General features: G+C 40.8%; 1 protein-coding gene across 1 annotated transcript in view; it reads left to right on the top strand.

The window, feature by feature from the left end:
* Nucleotides 1-17941, top strand: part of CNTN1 (contactin 1) — a 259953-nt gene that overhangs the window by 197086 nt on the left and 44926 nt on the right. Inside the window, exons 15-16 of the mRNA XM_054188409.1 lie at nt 12041-12161; nt 17482-17640. Of these exons, the coding sequence (XP_054044384.1) occupies nt 12041-12161; nt 17482-17640 (280 nt within the window). The remainder of the gene's footprint in view (nt 1-12040; nt 12162-17481; nt 17641-17941) is intronic.

Here is a 17941-nt window from a genome sequence, read left to right as displayed (position 1 = left end):
TCAAGTCTGATTTGGAGCAAACCAGTCCTTTGAGGATTCAGAGTTGCCTCAGCCTGCTCATTTGCTGAGTTGTGGACGTTCCTAAGAAGTCACGCTGCTCTTTTTCAGTGAGAGAACAAGTCCTTGTCCAGCAAGCCAGTAGAAGTATGTTAAGATCAGCTGAAAAACAATGAAACCCAAAGACATAAAGCCCTTTCTGCAGTAAACCTCCCAAATGTTCAAACCTATGTCCAAACTTAGTAGCAGGTTACTAAGCAGTTTGCAGTGTATTTTGCGTTGCCTCAGAAATTACAAAATACGTAGATCTACACTAGTACACAAGCATCATTCACAGCATTTCCTGCATGTGGCTATTAAGCCATGGTTTTGATAGGTCTATATTCACACTTCAGTGCTGATCAGTGCATAGGAGTACCTTGAAAAAGCTTGAATTACCTCCTAATGGGATTAGTTTGTCCTTAAATAAAGGCTGGAAGGAATCTTGAGTGTCAGTCAAAATAAGAGCGTAAGAGGTAACACCCTATTAAATGTATTCCTTGTAAAAGAGTAAATAAACCCACTCTCTTTTTGTCAAATTTTATTTAGTTGGTTGCTACCTGACAGAAGTCACACAAAGAAATTGTCTTCCATGAAACAGAAAATCAGGCTGAAAGTGTTGATGAATCAGTGATTTTGGTGTGGAAGGAAGGTAAAAATGCCTTAGGCAGAGAACTTCATAATGCAAGACAGTGTAATGCACGAGAAAGGAACCTGAACTATCTCCGTATGTTTGTAATATGTTGAACAAAAGTTTTTGTATCATTGACGTACACTTTGGGTTTTCCTCTTAATAATGAAAAAAAGAGGGAAATTGGATTTTTTTTTTTTCTTTTAGGGGAAGTTAATTCTGAAATGTAATCCCAATTTTAGGGCACTTTCTAGCAAAGCACTTCAAGTGAACCAATCTGGAGCCAAATAAGGGCCTCAGGAAGTGTGTAAGGTGTAATCCTCTGTGAAGACTGACTTAATATTTAGGTTCCCAGAGACCTGTTTCATATTCCAGATAGCCAGTGGTCCTGGATCTCTTATTCCCAAAATTCTGATTAACTCTGCAATATTTTAGACACTTTATTGAAGTATTTGATTTTAAAAACAAATTAGCCTGGCTTTTCTAGGCTAGCGTGGTCTCTACAGATCTTCTGTGGTCTGCAGAGAGAGAGAAAAAGAGGTGGTTGATTCACGTGGTGTTGAATCTTGTGCCGGAAGATTTCCTATTTCAATAGATTGTAGAGATGGATGCTCCATAGGATGCAAAAGTAACTGAAGAGTGACTAACTCTTCATTCAGTTAAAAGTAGGCTAGATCCAAACATCAATTGCTGTATTTATCAGTTTGTAACTCCATCTTCCTGAAGGAGATTTGTTGGTTTGTTGTGTTCTGTGCCTGATCAGTACTGGTAGAAATTATTTTAGCAGGGGCAGCTTCTTGTTTGCATTCCTAAGCCTTATTTCTGGGATTTCAAATGCAAAGAAAGTGCAGATAATCTCTGTTCCTCTTCTACAGGCAGCTCAGTCTTCATCAGTCAGGACAGAGAGGACCGTAGAATTGCGTTTGAAGTCTGGAATTGCAAATTGTAGTTATTTGACTAATCAGAGTTTAAGTAATAACAAATGCAGAATTTTTAACAAATTCAACTAATCCAATACAAAGGTTTATATTGGATGTAATTCAGAGGAATACGCACTTCCAGTATTTCTGTTCCGTTCATATATTACCGTATTCTTACATTAAGGGGTTTTTTCCTTCCTGTGTGAGCAAAGGCATTTTCTCCTGCCTGCCGCTTCCATCTCTGGCAGTTCTCAGCTCAAGTCACTGGGTGGCGGGTTTGCTCAGGCTTTCTCGGATGCAAAGGGATGAGCTGTTGCACGTTTGACAGCAGCAGCCCTCACTGCTGGGCTTTAAGCAGTGGAGTCCCATGCTGCCAGCCAACCCTTCACAATCATAAAAGAAAAAAATATTCTGTCATGAATATTAAAATCACTGGGTATGTGATGTGTGCTCTCTGTGCTATGATTTCCCGCTGACGAAGGATCCTCATCTGTCTTCATGATAATATCACTATTAATTTATGTGACAATGCAGATCAGCATGCTGAAACTTGATACAGCCACGTATTTCAGTTCTCAAAATAATACTAATATTGTTGTCACATACACATAATGGCATGCTAATGAAATTCATGGAAATACCTGCATAAGTCTTCTTTCTTTAAATGGAAGCTTTGGTATCTCCATCATTTGCTGAAGGCAAAACTAATTTGCATTACATTAGTACTAAAACTCGTTTATCACAAGAACATTTGTCAGTGCTGTTTTGATTTCCTATGACAGTGATATTTGAAATGAGAAAAATATATATATTAATTGGTTAACTTTCAAAAAGTCAAATGGAGTCTTTGAAATCTTACCATTAAATTGATTGCTTTGATTGCTTTTGACTTTGTGCATCGTTGTTCCTCTGATTATTTGATTGAGAAACTAAAAATTAACACATCCTTTTGAGTCCCATAGAGATATAGCACTTCAAGTAATCTGGGAAACTCTAACGTTTGGTCATTTGTTATTTATGGATCTGCTTTTTTCATATATGTTTAAAGATTGAAAAGTTTACTTTTAATATATATTTAAAAAATATACACCAAGTAAGTATATTATTTTAAGTTTATTACAAAAAATTCTCTTTAATATGTGAAGGTGTGTAACTATTATTTTGTACTTTTGGAGCAACGCTAGTCCATTTGTTTGAATAATAAGGAAGACGAACTCCATAATTTAACTTATTCAAGTCAGAAACTTGTGTGTGATTCTGTGATGATTTAATATAGTTGTGTAAACAAATATAGGCAAATGAAGTGTATCAAAGATGGTATTGAGTGCTGAAAGCAGATGGCATCAGCATTTTGCTCAGCTAATACATTTATATGCTGGTGCACAGTGACTTGTCTGATGGAATATCAGCACCTTTCACCACAAGCAGAAGCTCCTGTATTTGAAATAAGGAGTTAAGGTATTGGACCAAAGCTTGGTACCAGCAAGAATGAGGTCATTTTTACAAAGTGTATCATGGAATATTATCACAGAATCATAAAATCCTCATGGTTAGAAGGGACCTTTGAGATCATCGAGTCCAACCAGACACACACAAAAAAACCCCCCTACAATCTCTGTCACTAGAGTGTGCCCTGAAGTGCCAAATTTAGATGTTTCTTAAATATCTTGAGGGATGGTGACTCAACCACTTCCCTGGGCAGGCTGTTCCAGTGCCTGACCACTCTTTCAGTAAAGTAATTTGTCTTAATATCTAATGTAAACCTCCCCTGCTGCAACTTCAGACCATTTCCTCTGGTCCTGTCATTATTCACCTGGGAGAAGAGGCCAACACCCACCTCCCTCCAACCTCCTTTCAGGTAGTTGTAGAGGGCAATGAGGTCTCCCCTCAGCCTCCTCTTCTCCAAGCTAAACATGCCCAGCTCCCTCAGCCTCTCCTCATATGACCTGGTCTCCAGACACCTCACCAGCCTGGTAGCTCTCCTCTGGACACGCTCCAGCACTTCAATGTCCTTCTTGTACAGAGGGGCTCAGAGCTGAGCACAGTACTCGAGGTGAGGCCTCACCAGGGCCAAGTACAGAGGCACCATCACTTCCCTGCTCCTGCTGGCCACGCTATTCCTGATACAAGCCAGAATGCTGTTGGCCTTCTTGGCCACCTGGGCACACTGCTGGCTCATGTTAAGCTGGCCGTCCACCAGCACCCCCAGGTTCTTTTCTGCTGGGCAGCTTTCCAGCCACTCCTCCCCAAGCCTGTAGCGTTGCTTGGGGTTGTTGTGACCGAAACACAGGACCAGACACTTGGCCTTATTAAACCTCATACAGTTGGCCTTGGCCCATCGATCCAGCCTGTCCAGGTCCCTCTGCATAGGCTTCCTACCCTCAAGCATATCAACACTGCCACCCAGTTTGGTGTCGTCTGCAAACTTACTGAGGGTGCACTCAATCCCCTCATCCAGATCATTGATAAAGATATTAAACAAAATTGGCCCCAAAACTGAGCCCTGAGGGACACCACTGGTGACCGGCCACCAAGAGGATTTCACCCCATTAATCACAACTCTCTGGGCATGGCCAGCCAGCCAGTTTTTTACCCAGTGAAGAGTACACTTGTCTATGCCATGATTCGCCAGCTTCTCCAGGAGAATGCTGTGGGGGACAGTGTCAAAGGCCTTACCAAAGTCCAGATAGACAACGTCCACAGCCTTCCCCGCATCCAGAAGGCGGGTCACATGGTCCTAGAAAGAGATCAGGTTGGTTAAGCAGGACCTCCCCTTCCTAAACCCATGCTGGTTGGCCCTGATCCCTTGGCCGCCCTGCACTTGCCGTGAGAGCTCACTCAAGATGATCCTCTCCATGATTTTTCCTGGTACCGAGGTCAGGCTGACAGGCCTGTAGTTCCCTAGATCCTCCTTCCAACCCTTCTTGTAGATGGGCGTCACATTAGCCACCCTCCAGTCATCTGGTGCTACCCCTGTTGACCAGGATTGTTGATAAATGATGGAAAGCGGCTTGGTGAGCTCTCCCACCAGCTCCTTGAGTACTCTTGGGTGAATCCCATCCAGCCGCATAGACTTATGTGCGTCTAGGTGCAGAAGCAGATCATTGACTACTTCCTCCTGGATTATGGGTGGGTTGTTCCGCTCTCCATCCTTACCTTCCAACTCAGGAGGCTGAACACCCTGGGGATAGCTGGTCTGACTATTGAAGATGGAGGCAAAGAAGGCATTAAGTATCTCAGCCTTCTTCTTGTCCGTGGTTGCAACTTTCCCCCCCACATCCAGTAAGGGATGGAGATTCTCCCTGGCTCTCTTTTTGTTGATGTATTTATAAAAGCTTTTTTTGTTGTCCTTAATGTTAGTGGCCAAGTTGAGCTCCAGATGGGCTTTTGCCTTCCTAATTTTCTCTCTGTATGACCTAACGAGATCTCTGTACTCCTGAGTTGCCTGTCCCTCCTTCCAAAGGTGCTAAACCCTCCTTTTATTCTCAGGTCCCATCAGAAGTTCCTTGTTCATCCAGACTGGCCATTTTCCTCGCCCTTTAGACTTGCGACACTTGGGGACAGCCTGCTCCTGGGCCTTTAAGATTTCCTTCCTGAAGAGCGTCCAGCCTTCCTGGACCCCTTTGCCCTTCAGGACTGTCTCCCAAGGGACTCTCTCAACCAGTGTTCTGAACAGGCTAAAGTCCGCCCTCCAGAAGTCCAAGGTGGAGGTTTTGCTACCTCCCCCCCCCAACATCACTACGAATTGAAAACTTGACCATTTCATGATCACTAAACCCAAGACAACCTCCGACCACCACATCTCCCACTAGTCCTTCACTGTTTGTGAACAGTGGGTCTAGCAAGGCACCTCCCCTGGTAGGCTCACCTACCAGTTGTGTCAGGAAGTTATCCTCCATGCACTCGAGGAACCTCCTAGCCTGCCTGCTCTCTGCTGCGTTGTATTTCCAGCAGATACCCGGCAGGTTGAAGTCCCCAACCAGAAAAAGGGCTGGCGATTGCAAGACTTCAGCCAGCCACTTACAGAATACTTCATTATGCTTTGTTCTTTCCAATTTCCATCAAAATAGGAATTTTAACTCTCTCAGAATTGGCAAATCATTTCATTTTAACATTTAGGAATTTTTTTATGTTACCAACAGCTTTTTTACATAATTTGATAGGAAATCTTTCCCAGGGAGTTCACAGGACAAGAAGGGTGTCTTTACTGATGTTGGACATTGCATAGCATTGCACCCAACTAAAAAGCTCTCACAAGAATGAGGAGCATTGTTCAAGGTGGTGTTGACACACCTCAGTGTCATGACTGCTACTGAGCAGGAATTAAGGACCTGCTGAATCCACAGTGTGCTTTCCAGTGTTTATAGGTTTGGGGACATGGCACAAAGGCAACCAAGCATGTTCAGCACAGAACTTGCAGGGCTCATAGCTCAGGCTCTCTTCAGCTTTGAAGTAACTTCTGAATCCAGTTTCTCTGTGTATAATTATTCTGGTGTCCCTGCAACCATCATACAGTTAACCTTCAATAGTGTGGAACTTCATTGTATGCTCAAAGGCTCTTATTTCCTTATGAAAATATTATTCACCTTAAAGTCCAGAAAATTGGGATGTGTGGCCAGACAGTTACTTTAAAATAAAGTAGATCACACGTGGAAGGGTCTGTTTCTTCACTTTGACTGTAAAAAGTGGTTAGTTCAGATACCCGGAGCGATGCTACAGATGTCTAAAATAGGTGAGATGAATTCTAGATTGGAGACAGCATGTGCGAAAAGGGAAAATTCTCCAAAACAGCTTGTTTTGTAAACCACAGAGAATAAGTTGAATTATAAAAATCCTATTAGAGGAGTATAGCTTAATACCTGCTTGTTTTTTGTAAATTATTATAAATTGCAGTTCCTTGGCTGGACACGGTAGACAAAGATGTTTTACTGCATGCTCCTCCTTCAACATATTACTGACTAGACAGTTTTATTGTATAAATCTCTCCTTGAACTTTCCACAGTTTTCTGCAGTACAAAAGATACAAAGATTTGAATTTTATTTTTTCTTCACTGCTTCCCCTAGTAATCCTCCTTGCAGAGTGTGGAGTCTAGCTACAGCTATATGACAGGAAAACAATGGCAACTTCAGGGGAACTGAAGAATTAGAGAAAAATGTTTAGATAGGAAAGCTCAGTTACTCCCTGACAAGCAAGAAGAAGCTGTGTTTGAATGGGGAAGAAGAGGCTACATATGGATTGGAACAAAACGTGGGAGACAGCATCATAGTGAGCTCATTTGGTACAGTATGTTGATTATATTGAGGGGGCAAGTGATTGTTCATGAAGCATGGCCAACCAAATCAGCTGAGCTACTGCTTTTTCTGAAAAGAGTCACAGTACTGTCCAAAGGCACTGTCTCAATACATTACTTTCAGTGCCTTGATGTATTAAGGAGGTGCTTTAGACATGATTTAGTTGGAAGACACATGTTTTGGTTAGGTTTGGGGTAAAATTTAGAGGCTAGGGCCTAATAGCAATGTAGTGAGCATGGAATGAGATGGATGGAGTCAGTGGTTAAGGACAAGGAGGGGAAGGAAAGCAGAAGATGCAATGCTGAGGGTGAAGCCAACGAGCAGTTAGCTCTGACAGAAGCCTTTGAGGAAACCTATTATTAATCCGCAGTGCTATTTCCAGCACAAAGAAATGTAGTCTGTTTAGAGAATGAAGATATGCCAATTTCTGTGCTAGAATTAAAAAAATACACTGCAAAATCAGTTGACTATAACTTTATGTGCTTGTGAGACTTCAGTAACTACCAAAATCCATGTACAATCCCTAGTTAGGTAGCAGGAGCAGCCAGGTGTCAGCACTACTCAGAGAAATGCAGTTTGCAATAGTGTATTGTGAGTTTTCATAATCAGCTGTAAAGTTGTGAGCCATGAGTATAAGTGAACATGTATCTAGGCTTTTTCTGCTGTTGGAAATGACACAACAGGGCATATTACCACAGGGACGGTGGTACAAAGCACAGTGTCCTCAGGAATTCTCAGTGGTATGCTGAGTGGGGAAGAATAATATATTTGTTGGAAATATTTCCCAGTCCACATTTCAGGGGTAGAATTAGCACTGTACTTCCTTTACATATAAATATAGTTCACTGAAGGAAGAGATTCTTTAGTGGGAATGACTCTGTCATCATTATCCTGCTGGGTTTTTTATTTAGCCATAACTTTCATGCCAGCCATGGCTTAAAACCCAAGTGAGATAAGCTCTCCCGTGAATAGGATTGAGACAGAGCTGCACTGGTGTTGTCCCCATGTCATCTCTGATCTCAGTATCAGGAAAGCAACTATAATCACATTTACATTACCATTCATCAACGGCTGTTGGATTATCTGTTCTATTGGTATCTACCACATAGCAGATCCTCTGCTTGCAGGAACAAAACAAGTTACTTGAACTCACTTAAAGTTAATAATCTCAGGTACAGGTAATAGAAAAATATGTTTTAAATTATTGCTAGCTTTGGAAAAGCAGATCTCATCACCACTGTGTATTAAACACCTCTGAAGCTCAGTTGTCTGATTTTTGAACCTGAATTAAAAAAAAAAAACAAACTCTGTCTCTGCTTGCCAGGTTCTTCTATTTCTGCCAAATTAGTTTTATTAATACAAAGGGCTCGTTAGCTTCATACTGACATAAGTTCCTGTATTGTCTCTGAGGTCACAACAGAAGTGGATACTGCTTTCAGTCAAAAGACTAGATTCTGTAAATGATGTTTGATCACACAGGGGCACTTTCTGATGGCTTTCAGTAATCTAGTGCACTGGCAAAGGTGATGATAGTCAAAAGAGAACAGTGAATCTCAGAAATAGGTCATACAATGCTATTTTTGACATCACTATTAAAGCATAAATATAGGGCTTATATGATGGAAGTCTGCTTAAAACTTGGTAAATAACTGAGTGGTGAACCACAGATACCCTTGGAACATCCCTCAGTACTGCTATCACTATTTCCAGTCTGTGATTCAGTTTTCTCTGAGTTGAGGAAGGCATTTTTAAACTTACCCAAGATGAGGTTTTTGAATGAAAACATACAGTGCATTCGTATCTAATTTGTGGACAGGATTTGCTGATGCCCATGCTCTTTATTTGCTTCGTAAGCTCTTCTTTTACCACCAAGAACTTAGGCTTCTTCTGAGGTATGGAAAGCTTCATCACCAACTGCATAAAACCTTGCTTCAGGAGAGCTTCTGAACCAACAAGATGCAATACTGTATCTATGGGTTGTTGATTTTTAAACGATGTTAACATTTTTCCCATCTGTTTTTCATCATTTAGATTTTAAGAGTGAGCTCCCATACGGAAAAATATTAAAGCAAGTATATGGGCACACCATTAATAAATATAATAAAGTATTTTAATTAAAGTGCTGACATAGGAATTAATGAGTACTAAGACTATTAAGAATTTGTAATCGTTTGTTATTGAAGTAATAATATGCTTATGAGAATTCTAAGTTTATGCAGTTTTTCTAAACCTTATTGCTTTGCCCAACCTTTGGTTATGTTTATTTGCAAATCAAAGTGCAAGCAATGATCAGAGATTCACAGGCAGTGCGGTTCTTTCTAGGATGACATTTAGCGTTAATAAACTGAGAGTTTATACAGAGCACTCAAATAGAGAACTATTTGTCTCTTTTATTAAAACCAAAGCCACCAAGACCAAAATGAAAAAAAAAAAAAAAGAAAAAAAACCACCAAACCGTGAACTGAAAACTCAAGGAGTTTGAACTTCTGCAGATTCTTTGTTGTAGTATTTTGGAGGGCAGAGGAGCAGGAGCTGCCCTCTCTGCTTCCATAGGAATACTGACAGTCCCGCTGATTTTTCTTCCTGGAAGCCATTGACAGCATTGCGTAGCCCACTCTAGACGAAAAAAGGCTGACGTGGTTAGTCAGGCAGCCAGACAGTGTTCGCTTATGCGGTAATCCCCACAGATTTTCAAAGGCTGCTGTCCTCAAAGGCAGTCCCCCTGGAGTTCTCGTGAATAAACTGGGGAGGGCACCTGCACAGAAATGCCACTGTCCCAGACTCACCTCATCTCTGTATCCTGTGTGCACTTTGGCAAATTAAATTAAATTAAATTAAATTTAAAGCCCTGTCATATTAGTCTTGAGTGAAAAGTGGGAAAATAGATAGGTATGTATACACACATGGACGTAGTTTAATAATAACTAAAAGAGAAATGGTAAGAAATATATCAAGAGTGTTGGATTATTCACTGATCCAACTAGTCTGTTTGATCACTGCTAACAGCACTTTTGTCACTCAAAAACTGAAAAGGTACAGTGTGACCTGCATTTCTCTCTGCCCCTGTGAGGCAATCAGCTAGACAGAATTAAGCAGTTTCTTTCATGTATGCTTGATTCTCCTTTTATCCAATCAACGGTTTGCATCAGTAATTTCTTAAAGATGTGAAGTCTTATGTTGGACAAAAAAAATTGGTATTAACAGATTTCAGTTTGTGCTGAGATTTTATGCCAGCAGAATTTGAAGCTGGCATCCAAAATCCTCACTGAAGTTCGGAAAGGAAAAGGATAGTTTTATCTGGCTATTTTAATCTCCCCTAAATATAGACTTTAAACTGGCATTCTAGTTTCAGAACATTTGGAAAAGATTTAACCTTATTTTTCCCCCCTCCTTTTCAATTGCGAAACATAAACTGGATGACATAGCTTTATTTCATTTCTTTACAATGTCTAAATGCAGAGACACTAATGACAGCCCACAATATTTGAGATTTTATTGATGGTCTTTGCTGTTCCCTCGATCTTTCTGTGATGACAACAGTAGTTCTAGTAACTAAACATTCAGCAGTTTCTTTTTTATGTACCATTTTGCTTTTGTTGCTGTATGTGAAGGTTTCAGATTGCAGTGAGTTATCTCAGTGTTTGGTTTTTTTAAAAAGTGCATTTCTGAACAATCTGCAGTGAGTTAGGAAATGTAAATGTTGCCTCTTTATAGTGTGGTATAAATCCATCTGTTAATATTTTGTAACATTTTGACTTCAAGGAAAGGAATCAGATATATTTTGGAGAGAAAGTTTGGGTTTTTTTGTGAAATACCTTTAAGACTAACAAATGTATAACCCCATGATTTAAGATCATAATCATTTTCTGGAATGAACTGCAGGATAGATAAACGAAATATTTCAAGTGTGTTATTTTTAAACCTTTGCGTAAATATCTTTCTTAACATAAAATGTGTTTTTCATTAAGAATAGCTGTGGTGTATATAGTGGTCTCTCTTCCTCTCCTTGTTTTACAGGTGCACATCGAGTTACTTAGTGCGTTCACAGAAGTGTCGTAGGACAAAAATTTTTTATTCAGTTTGCCTACCTGTACAACCACAGGTTGTGGACCTTAGAGCCATCTCAAAACAGAGCTATGTATTTTCCCAATAGTCTAGCATTGGTGAAGAGTGTTGAAGGATTAGGGTCTGAGATGATGATGATGTTGATGATGATGATGACGGTATGAGCCTTGTTGAACGTCAAATTGCTTCCCTGGAGGTCCTGCTGCCATTTGCCAGGGAGCAGCAAGGGCTGAGCCGGGCGGTGGGAGTGGGGGACACAACATGGCCGGCAAGGGCCTCGTCCTGCAGGGCCTGAGGGAGGGAAGCAGGGCAGGTCTGGTGGTGGCAGCCAGGAGTGGGCATGGCCCAGAGGTGGTTGGAGAGAGGTCCATGGTGGAGGCCAATGGCAGTTGGGCTGTGCCATGATGGGGGCTGTGGTTCTGGCGGGGCCGAAAGGCGGCGTTCCCCACCACGGGGGTTGTGGTTACTGCCATCGTCCTGTCCTTCACCAGCACCCCTGGGCAGAACGGGGGCTGGCCGTTCCTCTAAGGAGCTGTGACACATGTTGAACATTATTGTTTCTTTGCGGTTGCTGCATTTTAGCATCTCTTTGGTGCATCTTTATTTAGGTTGTGATTGTAGCCTCTCTGCAATAAAAACATTCGTACTGCTTTCGGCTAGTAAAGGAAGAGCCAGACAGTATCCTGCACTGTTAGTAGGACTCCACGACATGTTATCATACAAACAGGCATAAAAAAACAATGGTATGGAGGAATCATCAGACTGCTGTTCATGAAAACATTCTTGGCTAAATTTAATGTTCAGATATGGACTTCAAATAGTAAAAGGGCAGCGTTAGCTTGTGAAAAATAAATTTACTAAGAACTCTGTTTTTTTCATGTCTTGTAAAGAGCAGCATCTCTTCAGGAGACACAGGACACTTTCAACAATCTGTCATAAATCAGATGTATCTTTGAGGGTGATCCACGCTTGAAGTAAGCGCTTACTCTTTGGAAATAGCAACCACTGTGTATCAGTTGGAAGGGGTGTGTGGATAGGTGGCGGATAGCTGTACAGGGATGTTTACCAGCTTCACTATGTGCTGTTTTTGTAACAGATTAAATCCAATGGAGAGCTGCTTATTAAAAACGTTCAGCTGCGGCATGCGGGGAGGTACACCTGCACTGCTCAGACGATTGTCGACAACTCCTCGGCTTCAGCTGACCTTGTGGTGAGAGGTAAGGTTCTCCAGGTAAAATACAAATGTGGGTGGTTTTCACCTAGACAAGCAGAGTGTTTTTGTTTTTTTAGAATATGTTATTTCTCATCAAGAAATGACAAATTAAAATGAGAAGTGCATGAACATGCAAAGTCCTTAAAGTCTATGCCGGGTACTGATTCTATTCCAGACACTTAGAGATCTAACTGAGAGTATGTTTTCCTGAAAAGCCATAAAGATTTTTCTTATTATGGGCATTTTCCTTATGTTACAGTAATTTTTAGACAGTTTAATTTGGCGTTCATTAATAAAAATAGATTTTTCAGTATCATTTCAGTGTATCCACTGTATAACATTTTTAAGAAGCCACTTCTGTTTTCTCATAAACGTTTATGGATTAAATTATTGTATATAATACTAGGCCTGCATTAAAAGGATTCCAGGTTTTCAAGTGACAGAAACCAGGACATTTGGGGTTAGGGTTGTCACTCCATTGTTAACTGATTCATGTTTGTAAAGTGCTACTTATGGTCAAAGCACTGTGCTTGCTTATACAGTATGTATCCTACAAGTTCTGTTACAATGCATGGTTTCAGTAATGTGAGTTATTTCATGTCCTTTGGGCATTTTACTCTGTAATGTGCTTCCAGGTATAACACATCCTGAAGTGCTAACGCTCTGTCATGCTGACAATTCAAAGCAGACATAACTTGTAGGTGGGGCTGCATTGCTGTCATGTTTTGCCCCACGTTCCAGTTATACTATAGAGCTGTATAGCAGCTGAAGTATAGCTTGTGCCTTGGTTCTGAATTTTTGTCATCTGAGGATGTTGTGGACTTGAATCTTTCTGTATTTAATTTTTGCTCAGTATTAACAGCCAGTGAAATGTCATCAGTTTTGGATGAAATGTCAAAGCAAATATCATAAGTGGTGAAACTGCAGAATACATCTGCAAAGAAAAAGAGAAGGGTCAGTTCATGTGCCTTAGTGTTACATAAGCAATTCCTTTTAAAAATAGAGAGAAGGTGCCTTACCAAGCTTCTGATTCTCCTTCCAACCCAGTAATTACAATTAGAATCATTGCTCTGGGGTTATGTTGTGGAAGAAATTAGCATTCATTTCATGTTCAACATTCAGGTTTTAATATGATGAATACAGTTCTGCTTAGTGCTGAGGATTTCTAGCTACCATTTTTGTCAGTGAAAGACTCAGCATCTTACATGCTTAAGGTTAAATATCTGAGGAAATATGGCAAAGGTGGCATTATGGTTTCACTGCATTGGTAGGAAGAGGCAACAGTAAAGTATGAAAACACAGAACTAGGTTCCAGAGCATCTCATCAACGAAGCAGTAAAGGATATGACCCAGCAACGTGCACTTGCAGCCCAGAAAGCCAACCGTGTCCTGGGCTGCATCAAAAGAATTGTGGACAGCAGGACGAGGGAAGTGAGGCCCCACCTGGACTACTGAGTCCAGCTCTGGGACCCCAACATAAGAAGGACATGGACCTGTTGGAATGAGTCCAGTGGAGGGCCATGCAGATGATCAGAGGGATGGAGCACCTCTCCTGTGAAGTCAGGCTGAGAGAGTTGGGGTTGTTCAGCCTGGAGAAGAGGATTCTCCAGGGAGACCCTATAGCAGCCTTCTAGTACCTAAAGGGGCCCTACAGGAAAGATGGGGAGGGACTCTTTATCAGGGACTGTAGTGATAGAACAAGGCGTAACAGTTTTAAAATGAGAGAGGGTAGATTTAGATTAGGTATTAGGAAGAAATTCTTTACTGTGAGGGTGGTGAGACACTGGAACAGGTTGCCCAGAGAATCTGTGGATGCCCCATCCCTGGAAGTGTTCAAGGCCAGGCTGGATGGGGCTTTGAGCAGCCTGGTCTAGTGGGAGGTGTCCCTGCCCATGGCAGGGGGGTTGGAACTAGATGATCTTTAAGGTCCCTTCCAACCCAAACCATTCTATGATACTATGATTCTATAGACACTGTTCATGCAGCACATGAAGATATTTTATCTGTCCACAAAACAATTTTAACAGTTCATATGCATTGTCCTATGTGATCTTAGAGTATTAAAATTGCTGTCGTGTTCAGAATTACTAATGATCTTAGGACACTGAAGACTGTTAGGCCCCGGAGTGCACCAGCAGGCCTCGGTGGCCCTGAGCAGCCTCACCCAGGACACCCACCCATGCAACTGCCCATGGGCCCAGGAGGCCTGTTAAGCTCAGTCCTGGACCTTCAGCCCTGACTGGAGCTGTTACAGACATGTCTACTCACAGCTCTGTCTCTGGCCCTGCCTCCTGGATGGGCTTCAGACCTGTGCTGTAGGTAGCTTGTCTCCTGGATGGACTGCTTGGATGTATGCAGTAGTTTGTCTCCTGGGTGCACCTGATTCATTGCTTGTGGTACCTAGGACTGCCATATCAGCACCCGGCTTTGCCCACTATATTCAGACGCTGTGGGACTGTGCCCCATTGTTGAAGGAGCTATCAACCCTGGGGTTACTCATAAGTCCTGGCTCAGCTTTCCTGAGGGAGCAGCTGGCTCTTGATGTTTCCTGACCCATAGCATTTTCAGAAACTTTGATAGTGAGGTGAGAAACTGTAAGAGATACCTCCTAAAGAATGAAGGAATAAAAGATCTTGGGACTGATGGACCTTTCCATACCTTCCAGCTTGAGGGCTTCTGAAGTGAACAGTCTTGCAGGAGAATGGGTCTCTCAAGGCCTTATCTGCCTGAGTCCTTGGGCTAGCAAATATGCACATTACCAGGGTGGAGAGCTGACTAATAACCCTCATCTTAAAAATCAGCTCTTAGCAAGAACTTCTACTTTGTTTATCCTCTGTGAAGAGTAAGAAGCAGTTTCCACATGCAGTGATGTATTTAGTCTTTACCTTGAAAGGGAGGGCTGAGGACAGATAATTAGTAGACTAGTGTTCAATGCCAAGATTTGAATTTTAATAGAAGTTGGTTATGAGCAATCCAGTAGTCAACTGATGTACATTTTTTCAAGGATACTAAATGTGAACTATTCTTAGGGGAATAAACAATCAGCAATTTGATTGTGAAAGTCATAGGCCACAGCCTAATAGGTTGTGCAGAGTGGTAACACATATTTCTTTTTAAGCAATGGCATGTATATTCTTTGAGGAACCAGTCTAAATTCGAATTCTTTTGGAGTCGGGCATAGAATTGCTTGATTGTTAGAAGGATAAATTCATTGAAACAGAGGAACAAAAATACATGGTTGTGTATTTGTTTGATTCAATTAATTTAATTTGTCTCCTTTTGCACAGATTTATGGAGGAAATAAAGAGCTCAAGAGCTGGAGATACATTTGGCACACTGTGTGTTTAGGTCTGATGTAGAAATCTCATTCCATTCTTTTTGTTGAGTTGTTTGTTTTTTTCTGTGGTTTCTCAGTAAACACTGCAGAGAAATATATCCTGTTATTTCTTGTTGGCTTTTTTTAATATGCTCTGGGACTTGTTCAATCAGATTGTTGGATAATTACCTGAATTATGTTGGCATATTATTATCTCTGAATGTGGAATCAGAAAATACTTCTCCATAGTTCGAATGCATTGTCTCTGTTTTTACATGATAGTTCATATATATCACATAACTGTGTATCATATAAAACAGAAGCATAATAACAAAACTGGAAACAGTCAATGTGAAAAGAATTATCTGAAAATATCTATAGGTCAAGTTTGTAAGTAGGTACTAATTAGCACAGCTTACAGAATGTTGTGTCTTTTACAGATGAAGATTCCCATACTCACATAGATGTACACCTGCATCACTCTCTTCTTAGCTTTCTAGTTTATGAAAAAATCACCTGTGCCTGTTGATCTGCACATTTCAGCCTCTCTTTTGGGGATCGAGGCACAGCACAGCAACAATAAAAAAGTTACCCACACAAAGTAGAGGTGTGGGAGTAGTAGTAATTAAAAGAAAATTTTTAACGTTTAAAAAATGCATTTAGGAAAATGCAAGCATTCACTCCATCGGTTTTTGTCTGTTATGACTGTTCAGAAATAAACAAGGTGCCGTTTTATGAAGAGATGTAACACCATTTATTAGGTTTAGTGATACACCTGATAAAAACAGGCAAGTTTTGGGAACAGAGGCTTATCTCTTCAGATATGAAGTACAGCTAACAAACTTAAAGCCAAATATGGATTGACAATAATTGCTGTCATTTTAAAATATTTTAAGTAGTTGGTGTGAGTAGAAATAATATTTAATTCTTGAAAAGCATAGAGATGAAACTGTGACTAGTTCAGGACAAGCAACTTCTACCTGTGATGATTTAGCTGGGTGTTGGGAGCGTTGTAATGTGCCATCAAGCCAACATCTGTATTTATTTCATGACTTTTTATGTTCGCTACAGCTATGAATTTTGAAATTAGTCTTTGCAAGTATCTGCCTTTTGAAGGAAAAGAAAATACTCTTTAGAAATTATTTTATAGGTCCTTCCTGATGATCGAGACTGAAAGGGCAGATATGGAATGGCTGTTTTGTGAAAAATGTTTTCCATTTGACAGTTTAGTGCCTCTGTTCCTTGGTGGTGGTCTTCTGCAGGGTTATTCTGGTGCACAGAGGCTGTTCGATTTCACCCATGTAGTTCACAAGACTGTTTTTAGTTCAGTGGGTGTAGTGGTTTCCACATTTTGGCATGGATTTTTGAAATCCTTGTTGTGGGAAGGCTTTTGTTGAACTGTAGAGAAATATTGCCTAGTTCTGCTTTCACTCAAGTTATATTAGTCTGTAGGAAGTTTCAATCTGATGTTGGGTTTACCACATCGGGGTAATATGAAGGCCAAGAGAAATGTGAAGAGGTCTATAGAAGTATGTTTCAAAGTATGATTTTTCTCCAAGTTACAAGATTTTCCGTATAAATTACCACCAGGGCCATTACAGCACAGGCAGAAGTGTAGATTACAGTTGGGCCACCAATAAGGTCATCATTAGGTGGAATTTAGGAAGGAAGATTTTGTGTATTTTTTCTGACCCTGAGTTCACTGTTGTTTGGAAAAAGAGTAGCAACAGTTTCAAAGTATCATTTTTTCAAGTAAGAAAATGTCAATAGGACTACCTAGGCAGGAGTCATGGCAGTTTCATTTAGTAGTTGTTACATCCAAGAGCATTTATCCTCTGAATCACTCTGTAGAGTATTAAAATGTATATATACATTTTCAATCTGTTCTTAAGTAGAAAATGAGACTCAAAAGCCTTGTTTCTGATAAAATACAAGAAGGAAAGTCAGTGAACTTTCATTTTCAGAATATTGAATTTGTGAATTGAACTTCCAATGTTTTTTTTCTCAGGTCCTCCAGGACCACCTGGAGGTATAAGAGTAGAAGAAATTAGAGACACTGCTGTAGCACTTACCTGGAGTCGTGGAACAGACAATCATAGCCCTATTTCTAAATACACTATCCAGTCAAAAACTTTTCTGTCTGAAGAGTGGAAAGATGCCAAAACAGGTAAGAGTAATGCCGGAAGTAATAAAGTCAATGGGTTTTAAAGTGTTTGATTGTTAGCAAGCTTGGCTAATCAGAAAATAGTCACAATAAAAGGAAACGGGGGATGCTATTAATGTCTGCTACAGGGTTTGGGAGCAGGTACCGTCCTGTCAGAGTGTTGTCAACAGGTTTGTTCCCAGCACTTGGAGGGTCTGAACTGAATATCAGGAAATATGGAAAAGAACAGGCCAGAGTTTTTACTTGTTTTTTGCCTCTTTCCTTGTTGCTTGAAACATTCCACATCAACTACTAGAATCGTAAA

The sequence above is a fragment of the Rissa tridactyla genome, chromosome 1, assembly GCF_028500815.1.
Source record: "Rissa tridactyla isolate bRisTri1 chromosome 1, bRisTri1.patW.cur.20221130, whole genome shotgun sequence".
Taxonomy (NCBI): Eukaryota; Metazoa; Chordata; class Aves; order Charadriiformes; family Laridae; genus Rissa; species Rissa tridactyla.
This window is presented reverse-complemented; position numbering and strand designations above follow the sequence as displayed.